Below are 21,976 nucleotides of genomic sequence, written 5' to 3'. Positions count from 1 at the left end.
AAAAAAAAAAAAAAAAAACACATCATAGTAAAATTAATATCTTCTCCGTTTCGCATCGAAGCTAAAATGGAATTCTTATTAAAGAAATAAATCTATTAGTATTTATAATAACTGTCTGTAGCAGACGTATAAACAATTATGTATATATTATTTTCACATATTTGTTAAATTTTATTATTGTGTACTGTAAATTACTAATTAGTCTTACTCAGATGCGCTGACATACCAAAAAATAAAGATAATCACTAATGACTTTTATTTGTAAAATTTTGACAAAAGAAGAATGAAAAACGTATGTAATTGATAATTACAATATCTGTTATAATTCTAACAAACAAATAATTTGTTTTATAGCAATTATTTTTATACTGAAAAATACAATTTGCGTGACAAATAGTGAAGATATTATTGCTATTAGTATTATGTAATATATAAAATTAAACAAAATAATAAAATAAACACTTGTGGTTTAAAAAACGAATCAATTTTGATATCGAAAAATAAATTAGTAAAAATTACTATTGATACAATAATTATGAATGATTTTTGTAATAAATAATTACAAAATCTTATTAAACTGAAAATATACTTAACATTATTTTATCTAATTACTTGAAGCATAGTTTTTTTTAACAGATTTTTTTTCAAAAATCCGGGCTATTTTTTGCAAGTCTTCTTTAGGCAAAAAAAAATGTTTTAAAAAATCATAGTTTTCATTTATAATAAAAATAATTTTTAGCTCCGATACTGAGCTTATAAAAGTTTGATGTTATGTGTTTATTTTTTTGTATCAATCATATAAAAATTATTATTAAAGCCGGGCTTTTTTCTAAAATAAAAAAAAACCGTTATAACTTACCAAGCAATAGGTTAATACAAAACTGGTGAATTTTTTTTTTTTTTTTTTTTTTTAAATCCTAAAAGATTTTGTCTAAAATACATACACGACGAGGTCAATTAAAAAAACGATAGTACAGTGTGAGCGTGGCATAGTTGGGACTAGTATAGATGTTATCTCACAGTGATTTTATCACTGTCATAAGAAACGCTTCGATGCAAATCTGTCGATAGTGTTTAATTTTAAGAAATTGGTATATTATTCAAAAGCAAAATTCTACCGCAAATAAAATTAAGGAAACATTGCAAATAATAATTACCATGGGCAATAATTTTTACTGAATCCGAAAACATTCGTCGCATTCGTTTTTTGATAAAATTGGCAATTTAAGATGATTTAAATATTAAAATTATTTTTTTTGAATTAAAAGAAGAAAATAATTGAAATAAGTTTCACTTTGTATTTTATGTAAATTAGTTTTATATAATATTCATGAAAATCAGTGTACTCCTTTTATAAGGTATATTAAAATAAATTAAAATACAATATCAAACATTTTAACACACAAAAAAAACATATTTTTGAGTATGATAACCATGTTCACTATAACTCAAAATGTTTTTTTCGTAGTATAGTATATTACATAAACTTTAATTTAAAATTAAATAAAAGTGTCAATATTTCCGGAATATTTTCAAAAATTGAGTTGAAAAAGTATAACTTGTGTGTAAAAATTGTTATTTTGAATCCCCCCTGTAGTCAGGTCAAAAGTCAGATTTTCTATAATGTATATCAAATGAAAGAAGTAACCATAAAGTATTTATGAAAAAATAATTGTATTGATCCGTACATTTTTTGAAAAGTTATAGCAATTAAAAATTGAAAAAATAAAATCTGAAATCGTAAATTTTCACACCGAAATTGCATGTTTTTTAACTATGACAGGCAACCATTTGCAACATAGAAGATAAGTCGTCGGGACAAATTTTTTTTTATCTTTTAGTACATAATGTAAGCTATAATTTAACGTATGTTTAAAGGTCGCAGTATTTCCAGAACATTTTCAAAAATTAAGTTGAAAAAGTTCTACTTTTTATACGTATGTTTTTACAAAACATTTCGAAATTTACCGATTTTAAAAGTTGTAATTTTTGGTGGGATTTTTACCTTTTATTGGGAACGAGGGAAATTTTTTTAATTTTTGAGTGTTATGTCTTCAACTAGATATCTCATTTTACCATAGAACCTACTTGCCTCGTGTAATAATACAAAATTTTAGTTTTTGATAATAAAAAAAAATAGATCATTTTATCTGAGAAAAATCATTTTCTCAGATAAAATATATTTTAGTATGTCTCTATCACAAGTGTAACTAGAATTTTGAAATTTGTAGTCTCTAGTCCATAAAATTTGCCGCATTATAAATTAACAAAAAAAGAAATCAACAAAAATTTAATATCGAATAAGGAAACGGGTTTCTATTGTTTTTATGGTTTATAACAATTGACCAGTTTCCTTATATATTGAACTCTCTGTATAGTACATTATAATAAATTTATTATTATAAAGAATTCAGAAATCAGTTTTACTATAAAATATTATAATACCTTTGTCGTCTATTTTAGAGATTCTTATAATAAGAAACAAATATGTATAACTAAAATTATCAACAATATTGTTTTAAATTTTAGTATGAAACAAAAATCTTTATTAAAAATTAAAATCTCTGTTTCAGCTCTGTGGCGAAATTGATGAGACAAATACTACTGTAGAAACAGTTGATAAATTAAATAATTATCATATTTATCCTCGAATTATCAGCATTGTGTCCAAGGATTATTTTAAATTTTTTAAGGTAAAATAAAGTTTTATAACCATTAAATTAAATAAAACAATTTTTAATAGATTTATTTTTTATAGTTATATTAATTTTTGTAATATATTAATGTCCTACAAAAATATGTTTATTGTTATTTATTATATATTTAAATAATTATTCAATATTCTATTTTCAAAAATATTTATTTTTTAGGTAAACCTTAGGAGAAAATGTCCGTTTTGGTCTGACGATAGCAAGTGTGCAATGAGATACTGTCAAGTGGAATCATGTCATTTGGTAAATATTAATTAATGTGTACCTTGTAGAACATTTTAAAACTTTGATAAAATTTCATTTTAGGATGACTTACCCATAGGTCTCAAAAGTATTCGTAATAGTTTAGTAGATGTAGACATGTCGATTAAAGTATGTATAATATTAATTTATTAATCTTAAATTATTTTTATATTATTCTTTCATATAAATCAATGTTTCTTTTTATGTTTTCCTTTTTCCTAGTGTTGCTGTTGTTATGGTCATTTGTTATGGTTTCAGTCATACTTCACTTTTAATTCTTCATACGTAATAAATCTGCTTGTTCCTATGTTTCTCCTTTATTCCTTTATTTTTTTATATATATTATAGTATCATTTTTTTTATTTAATAAAATATTAAATCATGTTTATTTGAGTAGTATATGGTAGGACCCCAACAACAAGAATGTGAAGAAGCTACACAATATGAATTAGGATATATTAACACAACAATCAGGTAAAAAAATTACAGTAAATATTAACTGAAAGAAAATAATATATTTTATTATTATAATAACCTAAATAATTATAATTTGAATAATTGAGACTAATTTAGTATTTTTATAAAAAGTTCAAATTATATTTCTATTGTTTTACTCGATTAATAAATATGATAATTTTTAATAATAATTATAATATCCATATTATATTTATTATATATGTATATTATCTAGGATGATTTATAAGTTGTGAGATCTTTTTTTCAGCCTTGGTGGAAAGCTGAGAAATTAGTAAGTTAAAAACATCAGCTTTTTCTCTGAAAATTATCAACAATTATTATTTTAAAGAGAATAAAAATATCATATAAATCAAAATCATATTAAAATATTAATATAATGTTGTAAAGAGTAGGAATTTTGTATTTCTAATTGTTAAAGTGTTCTGAGAATTTTATCTTTAAAGAATAAGAGGTTTTGTTAAGAAATTTGTTAATACCCTTCTAAAGGATCTTAGTCTTCTAATTTTTTTTAGGAAGTCTATAACATAATCTCATAATAATATCAATAATACTTTTTCCTAAAACCACTGTAATTACAACCCTCATTATTTGTGATACCAATAACCAATAGTTAATACAAGATTATTCAATTATCATGAACCACTTAATTAATCAAAAATAATTATAATAATTTTTTTATTATTATACCCTATAAAGGTAAAACTTAAATATTTCAATTGACAGCATACATAATTAACTATATTATTTTAATATATTATAATCTATTAAGAAAATAACTGGTCAATAACAATAACCACTTCAGTAGTTATTGTTAAAATAGTAGAAAAACTATTTCAGAAGTTATGAAATATTAAATTAATGATTAGTGGTGAAGAGTAGATGCTGCTATTTTTATAACTAAACATTTCCTGGCTTTACTCATCCAAAGACAAATACTCTTTCTCTTGTCTAGGTATAAACATGTCAATAACTTCAGAAATACTTCTCTATTAGTTGTTATCAACTAGTCATTGTTTATTTAGATTTTTATCTATTAAATAATCTAGTGAATTATGTGTATAGACATTTGAGAAATTAAAGTTTACACCCTTAAAATGTAAGGTATAAGAGTTAAATTTAAAAAATACTTCATAATTGATAAATTAAGAAAAACATTGAACTAAAATAAAAAAATAAAAGGTTTTTTTTAGTTTTTAAAGGGGAATTTTGATATAAGAAAAAAATTCAATATCATAAAAATAATTTTATTTAACTAAGTAAAAATTTATTTTATGAATTGGAGTTACCTTGTTTAACTTAGTAAGGAAAAATCATCTAGTCTGGTTTGTCACAGAATTTTTGGATTTGTCAGAAATACTTATGTATTATTATAATTTTTTTTTTAGTGCTGCAGCAATGGAAGATTTTGCTCTTTGGCAAGCTCATGATGATTTACAAGAAATGTATTGTACTTTACCAGAAGATGATGGTGATGCTGAATATGTTGATTTATCATTAAATCCTGAACGATATACTGGATACAAAGGACCATCTGCCAATCGAGTTTGGAAAACTATTTACATGGAAAACTGTTTTAGGTTTGACATTTTTTTATTAATATTAAATTGATAAAAAAATATATAACCTTTATTTGTATTCACACTTTTTAATATATTTCATACTAAAATTATCATAAGTATTTTAAATACAAGATTATTCTTTCAACGTTAACTACACGTTTTCTTCTAAATAAAATACAATATAGAACATATTATTTCTGGCCTTTTTAGTTAGTATTTCTTGATTTATCAGTCATTGATTAATTTTTAGGTTGATCCATAATGTATTATATTAATTTTGTTTAATTGCAATATAAATATTGAAATGGCTTATATATTTAAAAAAAAAAACACCCTATATTTTAACTGCTGTTAATCAAGTTTCACAAGCATAGGATGAAGTGGAGTAAATATAAACAAAAGGGATAATTATAAATTATACATTTTTTCTTTAAGAATATGTAGCAAATTTTAGATTGTAAAATTCTGGAACTTATATGTGTTGCTATCATGTTAAATTTAAATTTGAAATAAAAGAGACTATAGCCCCTTTAGACCTTCCTTTGACTACACTACTTATCACTCTTGAAATACACTAAACAATTTTTTAACATAAATTTATAAAAAGTTATGCATGTTTTCAGACCAAAAAACTTGTTTGAAGTTTCAATTAAATCTACATTGTTAACTGGTAAGATAAAATTATTTTTTATTTTAATAACATAAAAATACATTTTTAAAATTGTTATTAATTTACTAACACAAATAATCAAGTAATTCATTTGATTTTTTGTAGTATTTAAATTAAGAATATGGTATTCTAAAAGTTATCTTTATATAAATTGTGGTTTTAAATTGAAAATTAATCTACTTAAAATATAGATTAATATAAATTTAGATTAGAAAAAATAATCTTAAGAATTTTTTTATTACTGAATAGTTATGAAAATTGAACATTGCTCTTCTTTAAGAGAATTGTTAACAAAGTTAAATTTAAAGTAGAAGGAAATTTATAAGGAATAATTTTTTCAATTTTTTTCTTAGCTATTTTTATTTTAATAAATAAAAAAAATATTAATTATATTCATTTATTATAATATTAAATATTATGATAAATAAATAAACATGTGAATTGTGTTAGGTTAAAATTAAAAAAAGAAAATTGTACCAGTTGAATTGGTGGTAAAAGGAATATGGTTATTTCTTCTAAAATTCATCACCTTATTTTGTTTTTTTATTAAAACTTATAAATAATTATTTAATACAGGAATGTGTTTGGAGAAAAGAGCTTTTTATCGTGCAATATCTGGACTTCATTCTAGCATCAATATACATCTTAGTGCTAAATATTTATTATCTGGTAATATTAATCGTAATACTTTACCTTATTTCACTTCTACAATTTTTATTATGTTTAGATAAAGGAACTACATTTTTAAACCCATGTGGCACTGGTACTTGGGGTCCAAACATTGAAGAGTTTGAACGCAAATTTGGACCACAATATACTAAAGGGGAAGGTACACAATGGTTAAGAAACTTGTACTTTTTATTTCTGGTAGAACTTAGAGCATTGCAAAAAGCAGCTCCTGTGCTTGAACAAGTAGAATACTATACAGGAAATGATAAAGAAGATGAAGTTACTCGTTTTGCTGTTCATAATTTATTGGGTATTGTCAAGTGAGTTGTATGAATTTTTTATTAATTGTATAAAAACCTATTAAATTATAAATTTTAATTTATAGACAATTTCCACAACATTTCAATGAACGATCTATGTTTTCTGGTGGACAACAAGCTCAAAAGTTAAAAGAAGAGTTTCGCTATCATTTTCGTAACATATCAACAATAATGGATTGTGTTGGATGCGATAAATGTAGATTATGGGGAAAACTACAAGTACAGGGACTTGGGACAGCACTAAAAATATTGTTTTCAAATAAAACTCGAACAAATGGATATTCTTTTACTGTTAATAAACATACCTTAAAACTAGAGCGTAGTGAGATTATTGCCCTTTTTAATTCATTTGCAAGGTATATATATATATATATTACAACTTGCTAACTTTGTTTTACTAATTATAATGAGAAACAAAAAGTAATACAATAATTAATCATTTTTATTAATAGGTTGTCAACAAGTATATATGAACTGGATATGTTCCGAAAAATACTTCGATAAATTGTATACTTTCCTTATGAAAAGTAATAAGATTATACAAAAGCATCACAGCTTTCTCAATTTTAATCTTCTAAGTTTTAATAACCTTAATAAAATATACATTCCCAATATATTTATTTTTATATAAATATGTTATATAAACGCTCTCTAAGTGTAAAAGATAAAATTTTATAGTCTAATTAGTTATAAAAAAATAGTTTTTATATCTATGTCTAATAATTCACAATACCTTCTAGTCTTTTTAGCAACTATTTTTTCAACAATGGCCTTTTTATATTTCATCTTTATTATTTATTTTCTACCTATTTCTTATCATTTTTCTCTACATACTAAAAATGTGGTTGCCGTAAATGTTTTATTTATACTTTGAAACAAACTATTTATTTTTAAAAGTGTGGTGAGTGGATATTTTTATTTATTGTCGTTTAGCTCTGTAAAATTATATTTATTTAGTTCACATATTCATTTTTATACAATTTCTTAAAACTAAAATTATTTTTAAGTTTATTTCAAATATAATTTTAATTATTGACAAATATTTCAAAAACAAAAATAAGATGTAGTACAATACAATTTTAAATAATTACTAGGTGTATTTATATTATATGTATATTAGTATACATATTAGCTGCTGTGATATGTTGTTAAGATCTGAACAAAATTGAATATTGTTTAGTTTCTATAATAATGTTTTTGTGTTTTTTATTTCATAATTATTTAAATATTGAAGTTTTATTGTTATATTTATTAATTTATTATTTAAAATATTAATTTATTTTAATTTTTTTACTCATTTGTAAATTAAATATTGTTATAACTTAAAACTGTGTATTATGTTTTAATATAAATTATTGTTTAACATATACTTTAATACATTACCTTTACATTTTAATTTCTCTTATTTTTTTATAAATAAGCAGAAATAATATGATCTTTTATACCAAATTACAAAATAGCAAATTTATGTGAGTTAAGGATTTTTTTATTTATCATAACATATTATTTTAAATAATTTGGTAAGCAAAAAAGTTGTTAATTAATTTTAAAAAAATTTTATGTACCTTAAAATACATGATATTTACTCTATTTAGTGATGCAGTAGTGCCGTAACAGGGGGTGCAGTTGCTCCCTTGATCAAAATACTAGAGGGGCGGCAAAAGTATCATTATGCCTTCCTAATAGAATCTGACAAAAAAAAAATAACAGTGTAGACGTAGCATAGTTGGGACAAGTATGGATGATATTTGACAGTGTTTAAATAATTATAATAAGAAACCCTTCGGTGCAAACCTGTAGATAGTATTTAATTTTAAGAAATTGGTGGATTATTCCAAAAGCAAAATTAACCCCTACTTTTTGTTCTACTTAGACTGCTATTTGCACATAGAAAATAGGTCATAGGTACAAATTTTTTTTGCTGGACTTCTAGTACATAAAATAAGCTTTATTTTAACATATATTTAAAAGACGCAGATTTTCAAAAGTTAAGTTCAAAAAGTTCTACTTTTTATACAGTTTTTTCAAAAATTTGCTTAACTTTAAAGGGGCAAAATAATCAAAATATGTATAATTTTATATTTAATGTAAGTTATGTTCATGCAAATTTTATATTTATTAGTGGACTCATTATTATGGAAAACTCTGATAAGGTATTTTAAAATAAACAAAATAAAATTTGAACACAAAAATAGCACATTTTTTAACTACGACAGCCAATTGCAAAAGAAGATAGGTCGTCAATAGCTTTAACTTGACATATTTTAAGAATACCGTTAAAAATTAAATAAAAGTATCAATATTTCAATATTATGTTTTATAGCAATTATTTTTATACTGAAAAATACAATTTGCGTGACAAATAGTGAAGATATTATTGCTATTAGTATTATGTAATATATAAAATTAAACAAAATAATAAAATAAACACTTGTGGTTTAAAAAACGAATCAATTTTGATATCGAAAAATAAATTAGTAAAAATTACTATTGATACAATAATTATGAATGATTTTTGTAATAAATAATTACAAAATCTTATTAAACTGAAAATATACTTAACATTATTTTATCTAATTACTTGAAGCATAGTTTTTTTTAACAGATTTTTTTTCAAAAATCCGGGCTATTTTTTGCAAGTCTTCTTTAGGCAAAAAAAAATGTTTTAAAAAATCATAGTTTTCATTTATAATAAAAATAATTTTTAGCTCCGATACTGAGCTTATAAAAGTTTGATGTTATGTGTTTATTTTTTTGTATCAATCATATAAAAATTATTATTAAAGCCGGGCTTTTTTCTAAAATAAAAAAAAACCGTTATAACTTACCAAGCAATAGGTTAATACAAAACTGGTGAATTTTTTTTTTTTTTTTTTTTTTTTAATCCTAAAAGATTTTGTCTAAAATACATACACGACGAGGTCAATTAAAAAAACGATAGTACAGTGTGAGCGTGGCATAGTTGGGACTAGTATAGATGTTATCTCACAGTGATTTTATCACTGTCATAAGAAACGCTTCGATGCAAATCTGTCGATAGTGTTTAATTTTAAGAAATTGGTATATTATTCAAAAGCAAAATTCTACCGCAAATAAAATTAAGGAAACATTGCAAATAATAATTACCATGGGCAATAATTTTTACTGAATCCGAAAACATTCGTCGCATTCGTTTTTTGATAAAATTGGCAATTTAAGATGATTTAAATATTAAAATTATTTTTTTTGAATTAAAAGAAGAAAATAATTGAAATAAGTTTCACTTTGTATTTTATGTAAATTAGTTTTATATAATATTCATGAAAATCAGTGTACTCCTTTTATAAGGTATATTAAAATAAATTAAAATACAATATCAAACATTTTAACACACAAAAAAAACATATTTTTGAGTATGATAACCATGTTCACTATAACTCAAAATGTTTTTTTCGTAGTATAGTATATTACATAAACTTTAATTTAAAATTAAATAAAAGTGTCAATATTTCCGGAATATTTTCAAAAATTGAGTTGAAAAAGTATAACTTGTGTGTAAAAATTGTTATTTTGAATCCCCCCTGTAGTCAGGTCAAAAGTCAGATTTTCTATAATGTATATCAAATGAAAGAAGTAACCATAAAGTATTTATGAAAAAATAATTGTATTGATCCGTACATTTTTTGAAAAGTTATAGCAATTAAAAATTGAAAAAATAAAATCTGAAATCGTAAATTTTCACACCGAAATTGCATGTTTTTTAACTATGACAGGCAACCATTTGCAACATAGAAGATAAGTCGTCGGGACAAATTTTTTTTTATCTTTTAGTACATAATGTAAGCTATAATTTAACGTATGTTTAAAGGTCGCAGTATTTCCAGAACATTTTCAAAAATTAAGTTGAAAAAGTTCTACTTTTTATACGTATGTTTTTACAAAACTTAAAACAATACTTCAATGAATTTCTGAAAAATTAATGAAATAAATTATGAATTTACTTATTCCTTAAGAAATAAATATCATGTAACGATTTTAATAATCATTAAGTTGCTACACTCGTGATAGAGAATTGTTGTTGAACATTGTTGATTGTGGATTTAACAGTGTGACCTTGATGAATACTCCTATGAGTTGCATTTTATATCACAGATACATCACTACTATTTTTTATTGATATTCTCAAATGATGGGCTTTTCGTCGACGTCATTTTGTGAGAAACTGAGGATATTGTAATCGGCTCGACTTAAAGATTATTAATAATCATTGGAGTACAGTAGTGTTGTCTACAACACTGTAATATAAAAGTTCGCATTTAATAATTTTGAAGTCGATTTTACAGTGGTGTTTGTACGTGCTCATATTAAGTAATCATGGATGAGGAATATGATTGTATTGTTTTGGGAACTGGACTTAAAGAATGTATTTTGTCAGGTATGTTGTCGGTTTCTGGTAAGAAAGTATTGCATGTAGACCGTAATAAATATTATGGTGGTGAATCAGCATCTATTACTCCACTACCCGAATTATTTCAAAAGTTTAATGTAAAAGAGCCTGACGAAAAAGAATATGGTCGTGGACGAGATTGGAATGTTGATCTAGTACCTAAATTCTTAATGGCCAATGGTCTGCTTGTAAAGCTTCTTATTCATACTGGTGTTACACGTTATCTTGAGTTTAAATCTGTTGAGGGTAGTTATGTTTATAAAGGTGGAAAAATTTACAAAGTTCCCGTTGATCAGAAAGAAGCTCTTTCAACAGACCTCATGGGTATTTTTGAAAAACGTAGGTTTAGAAATTTCTTGATTTTTGTGCAAGACTTTCATGAAGATGATCCTAAAACATGGAAAGATGTAGATCCACATCGTATGTCTGCTTACCAATTGTATACAAAATTTGGCTTGGACAAAAATACTCAAGATTTCACTGGACATGCTTTGGCTCTTTATTTAAATGATGATTACATAAACGAACCAGCTGCAAAATTGATAAGACGTATAAAATTATATAGTGACTCGTTAGCACGCTATGGAAAAAGTCCTTACTTATATCCTTTGTATGGCCTTGGAGAATTGCCTCAGGGTTTTGCACGTCTAAGTGCTATTTATGGTGGTACATATATGTTGAACACACCAGTCGATGAAATTGTTTTTGAAGGATCAAGTGTTATTGGTATTAAAAGTGGAGATGTTATAGCTAAATGTAAGCAGGTATTTTGTGATCCATCATATGTTAGTGATCGAGTTAAGAAAACTGGTCAGGTTATTAGATGCATTTGTTTGTTAAATCATCCAATACCTAACACAAGAGATGCTCTTTCTACCCAAATAATCATTCCTCAAAACCAAGTCAATCGTAAATCAGATATATATGTTTCATTGGTCAGTAATACTCATCAAGTGTGTGCTCCTGGATGGTTTACTGCTATGGTATCAACCAAAGTAGAAACAACTAATCCAGAATTAGAAATTAAACCTGGTTTGGATTTGTTAGGAACTATCAAACAGAAATTTGTTTCTATATCGGATTATTATGAACCAATTGATGATGGAAAAGAGAGCAAAGTATTTATCTCTACGTCATATGATGCTACATCCCACTTTGAAACAACTTGTTTAGATGTATTGGATATTTACAAACGTGCTACTGGAGAAGAATTTGACTTTTCTAAAATCAAGTTAGAAACAGAGGATGCGTAAAAATATAATATCTATAAATTATTTATTAAGTGTGATTGTATATTTCTTAAAAAAAATCGTCCCCATTTCCTAAAAGTAATAGCATAATTAATAATTATAGCCAAATTTTAAATTATCTATTAATGTTGATGTCATTTGCATTTTTTTATTATTATTGGTTAACATATGTAGTTTTATATAAAATATTGTATGTAATTACATATTAATGTGCATTATTGATAATTATTAATATTCGTATATAAACTTACTATTAAATTATGTTATTATTAAAACTGTAATTATTATTTCCAATAATTTTATTAACTTTTGTAAAATTTATATATTAAGCTTTAAACTTTGTTCAATGATTATGTTGGTTTATACAGATATTTGTTTTTGGTCAAATCCTTCAATATATTGAAATTTATGTGTGATTAAAATTTTTCAATAAAACTTAAAAACATATTTACTTTTATTAAGTTATTTAAGTTGACATTTTTCATATAATAAGAATCACTCATTTACTACCGAATATATATTCTTATATTACCCATCAATTATTTTTATTACATTTTAAGAATAACTATTTTGCTCGAAAAACTGCAATATTATGTAGTCAAATATCAGTTTTTCGTCCTTTGAGAGATAAAAATGACTTAACTTTAATTTTTTTTTTATTTGATCAGCCATTGATGTTTTATAATTGTTTAAAAATTTAGATTTAAAGTTGAAGTTTATCATTAGTTTGGTTTATTTATACCGTAGTCAGTAATAATCTGTTTCAATAGGCTATAAATTACTTTTTTTTTTATAGTAATCTATAAAAATCTTCCATTCTGATTACTGACAATCTACGAAGGTAAACTTGCATTATATATAAAAGTATAGACATATTATTAAAGATAAGATTTCCATATGTTAGATAATACTTAAGTCAATAAAGACTAGTTTATGTAACAAAATGAAAAAATGAAGATTTCCTTAAACCTTCAATTTATAAATTATTTTATTGATTGCAATTACAAAATTTAGGTTTATTAAAAAAGATAAAACATTTAAGAAATGAAAAATTATTTGTAAAATAATAACAGTAAGAAAAATAAACTTTTGTACAAAATATCTTCTTTAAAAAAAAATATAATTTTTCCTACACTAAAATCAATAACTGTTTTATTAATATAAGTTGTATTTACTTTTATTAAATGTCTATTAAAATTGTTCTTTAATCAATAAAATAATTACAACTTTTATTTCATCATTGTTAAATTAACAATTAAGCTTGTGATTTATATATTCTTGTCTAATATGAACAAATTTAATATAAAATAACTGAAAACAATTCAGATTTTATTTCTGTGCATCCTTTTCACCAATAAATTATACTAATGTTCACTTTTAGATTTTTTGTAGTTTATAACAAAATCTTTCACAGTGCTGGTTAACTCTTTCAATTGTAATTCAATAATTTCTCTATCATCATAGTTTTCTGTTTTTAAAGATTGAACAACCAGATCTAAATTAAAAACATCAAGATGAAAATGTAAACAAAAAAATGTTTTATAAAATAACATACCATGATATTTTTGCAGTAAATTGAAGTCATTTTCATTTAGGTGTTTTTGTAAATATGCAAGTATTGATGATACAAATTTTCCTGAAATTTTTATCATAGTTGAAGTAATTGATTGAAAGAGTAGTTGTGTACTAATAAGCAAGACTTGTGCAGCATCTTCTTCTGCATGAGATAATGATTCCAAAAGTAATTGGCGATTATTTTGAAGATATTCTCTAAATAATATATATTATTTTAAAATTGTTCAAATTGATTTACTATTATAAACACAGTTAAGAATTATTTAAATTAAACATATTATATAATAATAAAATTTATACAGCTTTTAATGGGCGTATAAAGCGTTAATATATATATATAATAATAATAAAAATGTTTACAGCAAAGCCACAAATAAAACTAAAACTAAATTAGAAAACCTAAAACATTCATATGTTAAAATTAGAGCCCTAAGGTAATATGTATTTATAGATTTTGTTTAGGCCATTTTAAAAGGTCTCAAGTTTGAGCAACTTTGTTGTAGGAATATGTAGTAGTTTTGTGTACAGGCCTACCCAACACTTGTAGTGTCAACAGTGTAGGGACATCATCACTCAACTCTAAGCTGGACTTATGTATAAGGGAGAAAGATAGATAAAAAGTAAGAATAGGTACGTGGAATGTTAGAACATTAACTGGAATTAGTAGAAGTATTGAAGAGGAGAAAAGTTAATATTTGTTATGGAATGTAGTAAGTGCCTATGCACCACAAGTAGGATGTGATGAAATAGACGAAGAAGTATTTTGGAGAGTAATGGATGAGGAGGTGATGCAAGGAATCCTGGATTTCGCAGTATCATATGATCTTTCTGTGGTAAATACTTATTTCAAAAAGAGGGAAGAACATTATATAACTTTAAAAAATGAAAGTAATAGATCATAGATTGATTATTTTATATGGAAGATAAAGATTTTAAAGCGAGTAGAAGATTTTAAAGTTATCCCATGTGATAGTGTAACTACACAACATAGAGTGATGGAAATGGAATTGTGATGAAGTGGGAAAAGGGCATACAAAAAAAGAAAGAACACAGGAGGAGAATCGGTGATCCGATGGTGAAAATTGAAAGGGGATAAAGAAAAAGTTTTTAAAGACAGTAAAAGAGAAAACTGTGTGGAATGTCAAGGGAGACATAATGATGAGTGGAATGTATTTGCTAGTTGTGTAAAGAATACTGCAAAGGAAATTAGTGGTGAAAGTAGGAGAAAAATTCTAGGAAACAAGAAACCTGGTGGTTGGATGAAGACATTCAGAGAATCATAATAAAAAGTAGTTTCAAGTATGGCAAAAGAGCAAAATAAGAGAAGATTGGATGGAATACAAACACTTGTGTAAAGAAGTAAAGTATGCAGTAAGTAAGACGAAGTTTAAGAGGTAAGATGAGTTGTATGATAAGCTAGGAACAAAAGAAAGTAAAAATCGTTAATCGTGGTTAAGATAAGAGAAAATAGACTTGGTCATGTTATAAGGAGAGAGGAATCGGAAGCTATAAAAACAGTTGATGAAATGGAAATGAATGTTGAATAAAGAAGAGGTACAGAAAACCAAAAAAGAGATGGTAGAATATTAATTAATGCGATATGAGGATGGCTGATATATGCGTAAATGACATAGGAGATCATGTCAAGTGGAAGTTTAGAATATGGGTGGCTGACCCTTAGTTGGAATTAAGGCGAGGAAAAAAAAAAGTTTAATAAAAATACAAATGTTTACCTTTCTTTTTTGCGATCATTTTTTTTTTGTACAATATCTACAGCAGATAATAAGAGATCAACAGATTCATTAAAATCATCTGTACTTTTGGTTACTAATGATTTTTGTAATCGTTCAACAGCATTTTGGATTTGATTATCATCATATTGAATTGATTTAAGCTGAATATAATAATAATAAATTATAAAAATAAATATTTGATTTTCACCTGATAATAAAACTTACTTTAGAATTATGTTCTCTATTTTCTTTTATATATTTTTGAACAACTTCAATTATATCACCTCCAGTTAATTTTAATAAAAATATAGTAAGTTGACTTTGGACATCGGAATTATCTAGCTTTTGAATACCCTTAATGTAATGATGAAAATCAGTAATTAGCAATAAAATTTTATCTCTGAATTCTTGATGCACTTTCCTTCTATCACCAGTACGATTTGCCATTATTTGATCATGCATTATCTGGGCTTGTCTCAACATCTCTTTATTTAAAATTCTATTGAAACAAAATTGTAAGTATCTAAATTAATCTAATCAATAATAAATTATTTTTACTAACGGATAAAAGTGTAAAGCAATCTTTTCTATTAATGAATCTTTTTCTCCTTCAATATCTTTAAATGTTTCTTCGGCCATTAAATATTGTTTGATTTCATCCAAAGTAACAATTTCAATAATATATTGTTCATTACTAATAATTTTATTATCATTATCATCAGAATCTGAATCTTGTTGCTTGGTTTTTTGGCCATATTTTTTTTTTACAGCTTTAATTTTAGTTTCCCGTCCCTATAACATTATTCATACAAATTGTATTAAAATTTTCTCAAAAAAGTAAGAGATAGAATGTTTCAGATTTCAATAGTCATAGTATCTAGAATTATAAATATAATTAACAGAATAATTAATACTGTAAATAGCATAAACAGTTTTATTTAATATTATTTTTAAAATATAAATAATGATTTTTCATTCTTAAGCATCCATAAAAAAATGTTATATAAAATTAATAGATTTGCAGTTATTTTTAAATTTTTTTAGTTAATAAATTTTGAATAATTAAAAATATAATAATAAGTATAAACCTGAGTTCCTCCACCATGTTTACCACCAGACTTTTTTTTTCTTTCTTCTTTACGGCTCAGCTCAGGGTTTTTATCTTCTGTTATTTTTTGTTGAACTTTCCACTCCAGAAGAGCATTAGCATAATCCCCAGATTCAACTTTCTGTATGTTCAACAAAAAATCTTGATATTTATATCGTATTATAAAAAAAAAAAAAATTTACAAGATACAATAATTAAAAATTTAAGTACAGTTTACTTGGAGTAAAGATGAAGAATTTTTTTTAAATTACTATTAACTGATATCTGCCAATAATTAAAATCACTGTTTTTAAACACTTCATTGATAAATTGAAATAAATTTCTTTAAAAATGTATCAAATCTACTAATAAAAAGATGATTTACAACTTAAGAGGTCTACTACTCATAGAAGAAGTTGTTACAATATTTTTTTTTCTTTAATTGTATTGTACATTAAATAAATCTTTAATTTTATTTAATTTTGAATGGTGTATATGTTCCATCATTAAATATAACAAAATTGAACTATTGTTGGATATTTCAAATATAGCAAATTGTCTAAAAGACTTTTTTAAGAAATACAAGAATAACTTAGTATGTCAATAAATGAATAGTAGAATTTTATTTAGTAATACTATTGAATCCATACAAAAGTTTCACTGTACAAGTATCATCAGAAAAACGACAAACATTAGGAAAAGTTATTCCTCTTATAAGAGGTATGTATTAATTTTTTATATAATATATACAAAATTAATATTAATATTATTATTAAATATTTCAGTAATCAGTTAAAAATCTAGAAATATCTTTTGGAAACTCATCGAAAAAAAATTGTACTGGAAAAAATAATAAAATGATTTAAAAATACAGAGAAAAAATATCCATTAAAAGTAGTGTTTATATTTATTAATAATGCTAATAAAGCTGAAATTACAAATAGATTTTGCTGAATATCTAAAAAATAGGGTTTTCAATTATGTATCAAAGCTAAAATATATTAACAAAGTGATTCAATAGTTTTCATTCAATTTCTAATTAATATAACTAAGCAACTGCTTGACCAAGGCTATTTATTCATATATATCTAGAAAGATAAAGTTATTAGTTTATTATAACTAACAAATAAACTTAGTAAATTAATAAGTTTATTGCTGTTACTAAATGTGTCTGGAAGTTGATTATAATAATTAATATTCAAAAATTAATTTTGTGAAATAATGATCACAAACCATAAAGATTTTTTTATTTTTATTTTTAGACAGTATAAATCAACTATAAGTATTCAGCTTGATTCTCATAGAACTAATGATACTGAAACTACAATTGTTTAAAGCATTCAGTTCAAAAAATCTCTTGAAAATTTAGCTAAATATTTATAGACAACTAATATCAACTAAAACGAAAGACACAAAATGCTATCTATTGTGACATTTTGTCACAAATTAATTTTTGAATATGAATCATTTTAATTAACTTCTAGAAGCATTTCTTTGGAACAGAAAAAATTTATCTTTCTAGTAATACACAAATAATTAACCTAAGCTAAGCAATTTATGTGACATATTAATTTGTATTCAGATGAAAACTCTTAAATCATTCTGTATATATTATACTATTGATTTCTAATTACAATAGATTAAATACTACTAAATTAATATATTATTGTATAAAATCTTTCCATTTGGCAATATTACTTGTTTAATTTTTCCTTCCAAAGTATTTAGAATAGAATTAATTTGTTTTTCAATGAATTTATCTGTAACTAATACGGTTTTGTCAAAAATTTGATAGCCATTCGATAATTTTTTCTTTTTCAACAGGTATTCTAAAATAGTTACTCCATCTTTAGTATCAAAAACCATAGGTACAACATCCTAAAAATTATGTTAATTTTTTTTAATTACTAAATTTTATACACATATTTATACAATTTTGCATATAAAGATAAGATAACTTCAAGTAATTCTTATTTAAACAAAATATTTGTTTTATATAATTGTTTGTAGACTGAATAATCTTTCTGTCAATTAAGAGTAATCATTTTCTTTTATAAAGTTATAAAAAAAAAACAAAAGTTCTATTTAAAAAAAATTTAACTATACCATAATATCAATCCAAGAACTGTTAACAATGGAATCTTCAATAGCACTAGAAACATCATCTATAATTTTAGGACCAACAGAACATGATGTTAATGTTATCATTTCTTTTCCAATTGACATGCGGGATATAAAAGAAGATGGATCAGTGATTCCTACACTATTCATTGCTGCATAATCTAAAAAAATATACTAATAAATAATACAGTGATACATAAATAGTATGTAAGTAAATCAACTAACCTAAATAATTATTATTAGAATAAAAGTTTAGAACCCAGTCATTGAGAGTTTTTACATGTATGTTTGGTATGTAAGTGCAAGCATTTCCAATTCTATCAGTTAATATACCAGGTACTTGTTTTGATGCTAATAAACTTTCCAGTACACCTGACAATTTTGTTTAAATATTAGAGTATATTTTATTTCATTTTTTGGTAAAGTTATATATTTTATATAGATAAAGAAACTGTTTAACTGAAAAAAAAACTTTTGTACTCTTTGAAAACTTACTAAAAAATTCTTTTTCATCAATTGAACACTGATTTATTATAGCTGTACATAATATTGGTCTAGTGACAGCTAAAACTGCACCTTTAACAATTCTTTTAATAGAATTAAAGTACAAATCTGTATAGTACAGATATGGATTATTTTTATTCCTATGAATATTAAAAGATAATTTCTTTGTGTGTTTATGAAGTATCTAAAAAAAAAAAGTAATAAAAATATATTATTAACACCTTATTAAAAGTATATTTAAATGAAAATTAAAATAAATTGGTTGAACTATTTAATTTAATTAAAAACGTACTATACCTTAGTATTCATGTACTAAACTATAATTTTGCAGGTTATTTAAGTTTTTCTATTATGTTTATTGCAATAATTTAGTATCACAGTAGGGAAAATATTAGATAATTTTCTATTATTAGAATAAAGTCTACATTAAATAAATAAAAATAATAATGATAATTAACATATTGTTTACCATATCAATTAAATCAACAGGTAAATCATATTGTTGAGATATCTTTATTGAATTTATATGACCATATTGTTCTAATTTATCTATGATATCTTCAGCAATCTCATTTAGATAATTTGATCCAATTAATTGTCCATGAATAACAAAAAAGTCATCTGGTTCTTTCTGCGCTAATTTTTCACATAACTTAATGGCAATAACAGAATCGACTTTTAAAGATCTAGCAGCATCTAATATATTTATGCGACCTAGAAAAAATGAATACTTCTTAAAGTAAATAAAGTCATACTTTATTTAAAAAGTTTCATAAGAATTCCAAAGAATAACTATGAAAAATTTCATTAGGAATAATGATTCTTTGTATTTTTTTTCTAATATAGTGAAAAATTATAATTTTTATTAATAAAAAAATTTTCAAAAACAAAAACACTTCATACATTTTTTTATTCACAAAATTACATTAATATTTTTATATGCTGTTAACATGTAATTTAGATAGGTAAATTTAAATTATGATATTTTATTATACCTCCTTGAACATAAGTTTCATCTTGAAGTTCTTTAGTCAGATGTATTGGAGTGATATATTCTTTTCCATCAGTTGTAAACACAACATCTAATTGTTTAGAGCTAATAAGTTTTGAGACTATTTCAATACAATTACGCTCTCCTAATCTAAAAAATATCAACATGGTTAAAAAAAATTATTTATTTCATTAGATATAGAAACCTTTGAGATGAAGAAGTCAACTGAATTCTTTGAAAGTCTGCAGCAAGCAACTTCACTTCATTCCAATCACTGGATGTCATGATTTTAATCAAATTTGTTTAAATCATGAACGTTCCCTATGAACATCTATTTTAAAATAAAAAATATAGCTCCATATTCAATATATGCTAAAAAACTTAATAATATTTTGATATTTACTAAAATATTTAATCAGAAAGTAGAAAAAATAGACAAATGCAGTTAAATAAATTGAATTATTGAATTATTGAATTATTAACTATTCACAATCGCCAACGATAACACCGATTGTGCCACGATTAAATTTTAAATTTCCATGTCGCTCAATAGAAAATGACTAGTTTTACACGTCTTATGATAATAATACAGATAAAATATTATCTTTTCTGTGATAATAAGTATTCATATAGAGAGAAACACCTTTGCCACCATCTAATAATTGTTCGACTTTTGACAAAGTAGTAATTATCTGATACCATAGGTTAACATGACCATGACGGATTTTACTACAATACTAAAAAAAATAAAACATGATAAAAACTCCGACATTATCGATAATCAAACATTTTTATTTTATTGGCATACATGTTTTTATTTGAATATTTATTATCTATATAATAAGGTATATAATAAGAAAATAGTCAAAAGGTAACATTTTTTTTTGACAGTGTTTTTGTGTGTTGATTTCGTTCCAATATATTACTCGTTTGTATAAATTTCAGCTTTGGTGAGATCTAATCGATCTCGATTAGGGGACAGTATCGATTTGGAACCTTGAAAATGCCGAAACCATTTCCTTAATGACCACTGAGACAATTTCCTCAGTGGTCCAGTAAGAAAAAAAATCTCAAATTTAATGGGGACCTTAGCCAGGCAGACTATGAGAAGATAATTAATTTACAAACTTAAAAATCGCTAATTTTTGACATTTTTTCAATTTTTTATTACTTAAAACTGCCATAACTTTTTTAAAAATATCCATATCAATATAATTTTTTTTTATAGATGCATGATGTCTTTACCTTTCATTTGGTATATTTTTATTTATAAATCTGACCCTTTATCTGCCCACAGGAATTTAAATGACAACTTTTTCTCACAAAAAATTAACTTTTTCAAATTAATTTTTGAAAGTGTTCCAGAAAGTCTGACACTTTTATACATACTTTAAATTAAAAATAATATAACATACATAATCATGAACAAAAAAATTTAGGACTTTATTTTGTCTTCATGGTGAAAATGGCTACCAAATGCTATTTTTGTGTGAATTCTCGATATTGTATTTTACATTTTTAACTTTATAATGTTATAACTTATTGAAAAGTGTATGGATCAATACAATTTTTGTATGAGAAATAATATTTATATCCCTCTTTTATTCGACAAACTTTATCTTAATCAGGATATTAATAAG

General features: G+C 24.0%; 3 protein-coding genes and 1 long non-coding RNA gene across 7 annotated transcripts in view; 2 read left to right on the top strand and 2 right to left on the bottom strand.

Annotated features, from left to right (window-relative positions):
• The window catches only part of LOC126902437 (ero1-like protein), a 14,859-nt gene extending 7,589 nt beyond the window's left edge, over positions 1-7,270 (top strand). For 2 of the 3 annotated variants that reach the window (XM_050679712.1, XM_050679711.1), the window contains 11 exons: positions 2,574-2,693; positions 2,871-2,954; positions 3,018-3,083; positions 3,352-3,428; positions 3,679-3,702; positions 4,817-5,008; positions 5,614-5,660; positions 6,237-6,329; positions 6,388-6,649; positions 6,715-7,005; positions 7,102-7,270. In XM_050679712.1, the coding sequence (XP_050535669.1) occupies positions 2,574-2,693; positions 2,871-2,954; positions 3,018-3,083; positions 3,352-3,428; positions 3,679-3,702; positions 4,817-5,008; positions 5,614-5,660; positions 6,237-6,329; positions 6,388-6,649; positions 6,715-7,005; positions 7,102-7,153 (1,308 nt within the window). In that variant the 3' untranslated portion in view covers positions 7,154-7,270. The remainder of the gene's footprint in view (positions 1-2,573; positions 2,694-2,870; positions 2,955-3,017; positions 3,084-3,351; positions 3,429-3,678; positions 3,703-4,816; positions 5,009-5,613; positions 5,661-6,236; positions 6,330-6,387; positions 6,650-6,714; positions 7,006-7,101) is intronic. The other variant, XM_050679713.1, reaches the window with a different exon arrangement.
• LOC126902439 (uncharacterized) lies at positions 3,448-4,840 on the bottom strand. The gene is made up of 2 exons (XR_007703215.1): positions 4,718-4,840; positions 3,448-3,728 (listed from the first exon to the last, which is right to left on the bottom strand). It is a non-coding gene; the product is annotated as an uncharacterized LOC126902439 (long non-coding RNA).
• Positions 7,271-10,787: 3,517 nt separating the features above from the next.
• LOC126902438 (rab GDP dissociation inhibitor alpha) lies at positions 10,788-12,782 on the top strand. The gene has a single exon (XM_050679714.1). The coding sequence runs from the start codon at positions 11,003-11,005 to the stop codon at positions 12,326-12,328; it is 1,326 nt and encodes a 441-aa protein (XP_050535671.1). The 5' UTR covers positions 10,788-11,002; the 3' UTR covers positions 12,329-12,782.
• Positions 12,783-13,445: 663 nt separating this feature from the next.
• LOC126902435 (E3 UFM1-protein ligase 1 homolog) lies at positions 13,446-21,020 on the bottom strand. 2 transcript variants are annotated; one of them, XM_050679706.1, is made up of 14 exons: positions 20,740-21,020; positions 20,542-20,667; positions 20,341-20,486; positions 19,815-20,059; positions 19,337-19,529; positions 19,067-19,213; positions 18,827-19,002; positions 18,419-18,598; positions 16,722-16,862; positions 16,196-16,425; positions 15,859-16,132; positions 15,634-15,794; positions 13,881-14,095; positions 13,446-13,820 (listed from the first exon to the last, which is right to left on the bottom strand). In XM_050679706.1, the coding sequence occupies exons 2-14, from the start codon at positions 20,619-20,621 to the stop codon at positions 13,690-13,692; spliced, it is 2,319 nt and encodes a 772-aa protein (XP_050535663.1). In that variant the 5' UTR covers positions 20,622-20,667; positions 20,740-21,020; the 3' UTR covers positions 13,446-13,689. The 2 variants fall into 2 exon arrangements, with proteins under 2 accessions (XP_050535663.1, XP_050535662.1); XM_050679705.1 differs by having other exon boundaries at positions 20,542-21,020.
• Between the last annotated feature and the right edge of the window lie 956 nt (positions 21,021-21,976).

The sequence above is a fragment of the Daktulosphaira vitifoliae genome, unplaced genomic scaffold (assembly GCF_025091365.1).
Source record: "Daktulosphaira vitifoliae isolate Bord-2020 unplaced genomic scaffold, ASM2509136v1 Scaffold_3, whole genome shotgun sequence".
Classification (NCBI taxonomy): Eukaryota; Metazoa; Arthropoda; class Insecta; order Hemiptera; family Phylloxeridae; genus Daktulosphaira; species Daktulosphaira vitifoliae.
This window is presented reverse-complemented; position numbering and strand designations above follow the sequence as displayed.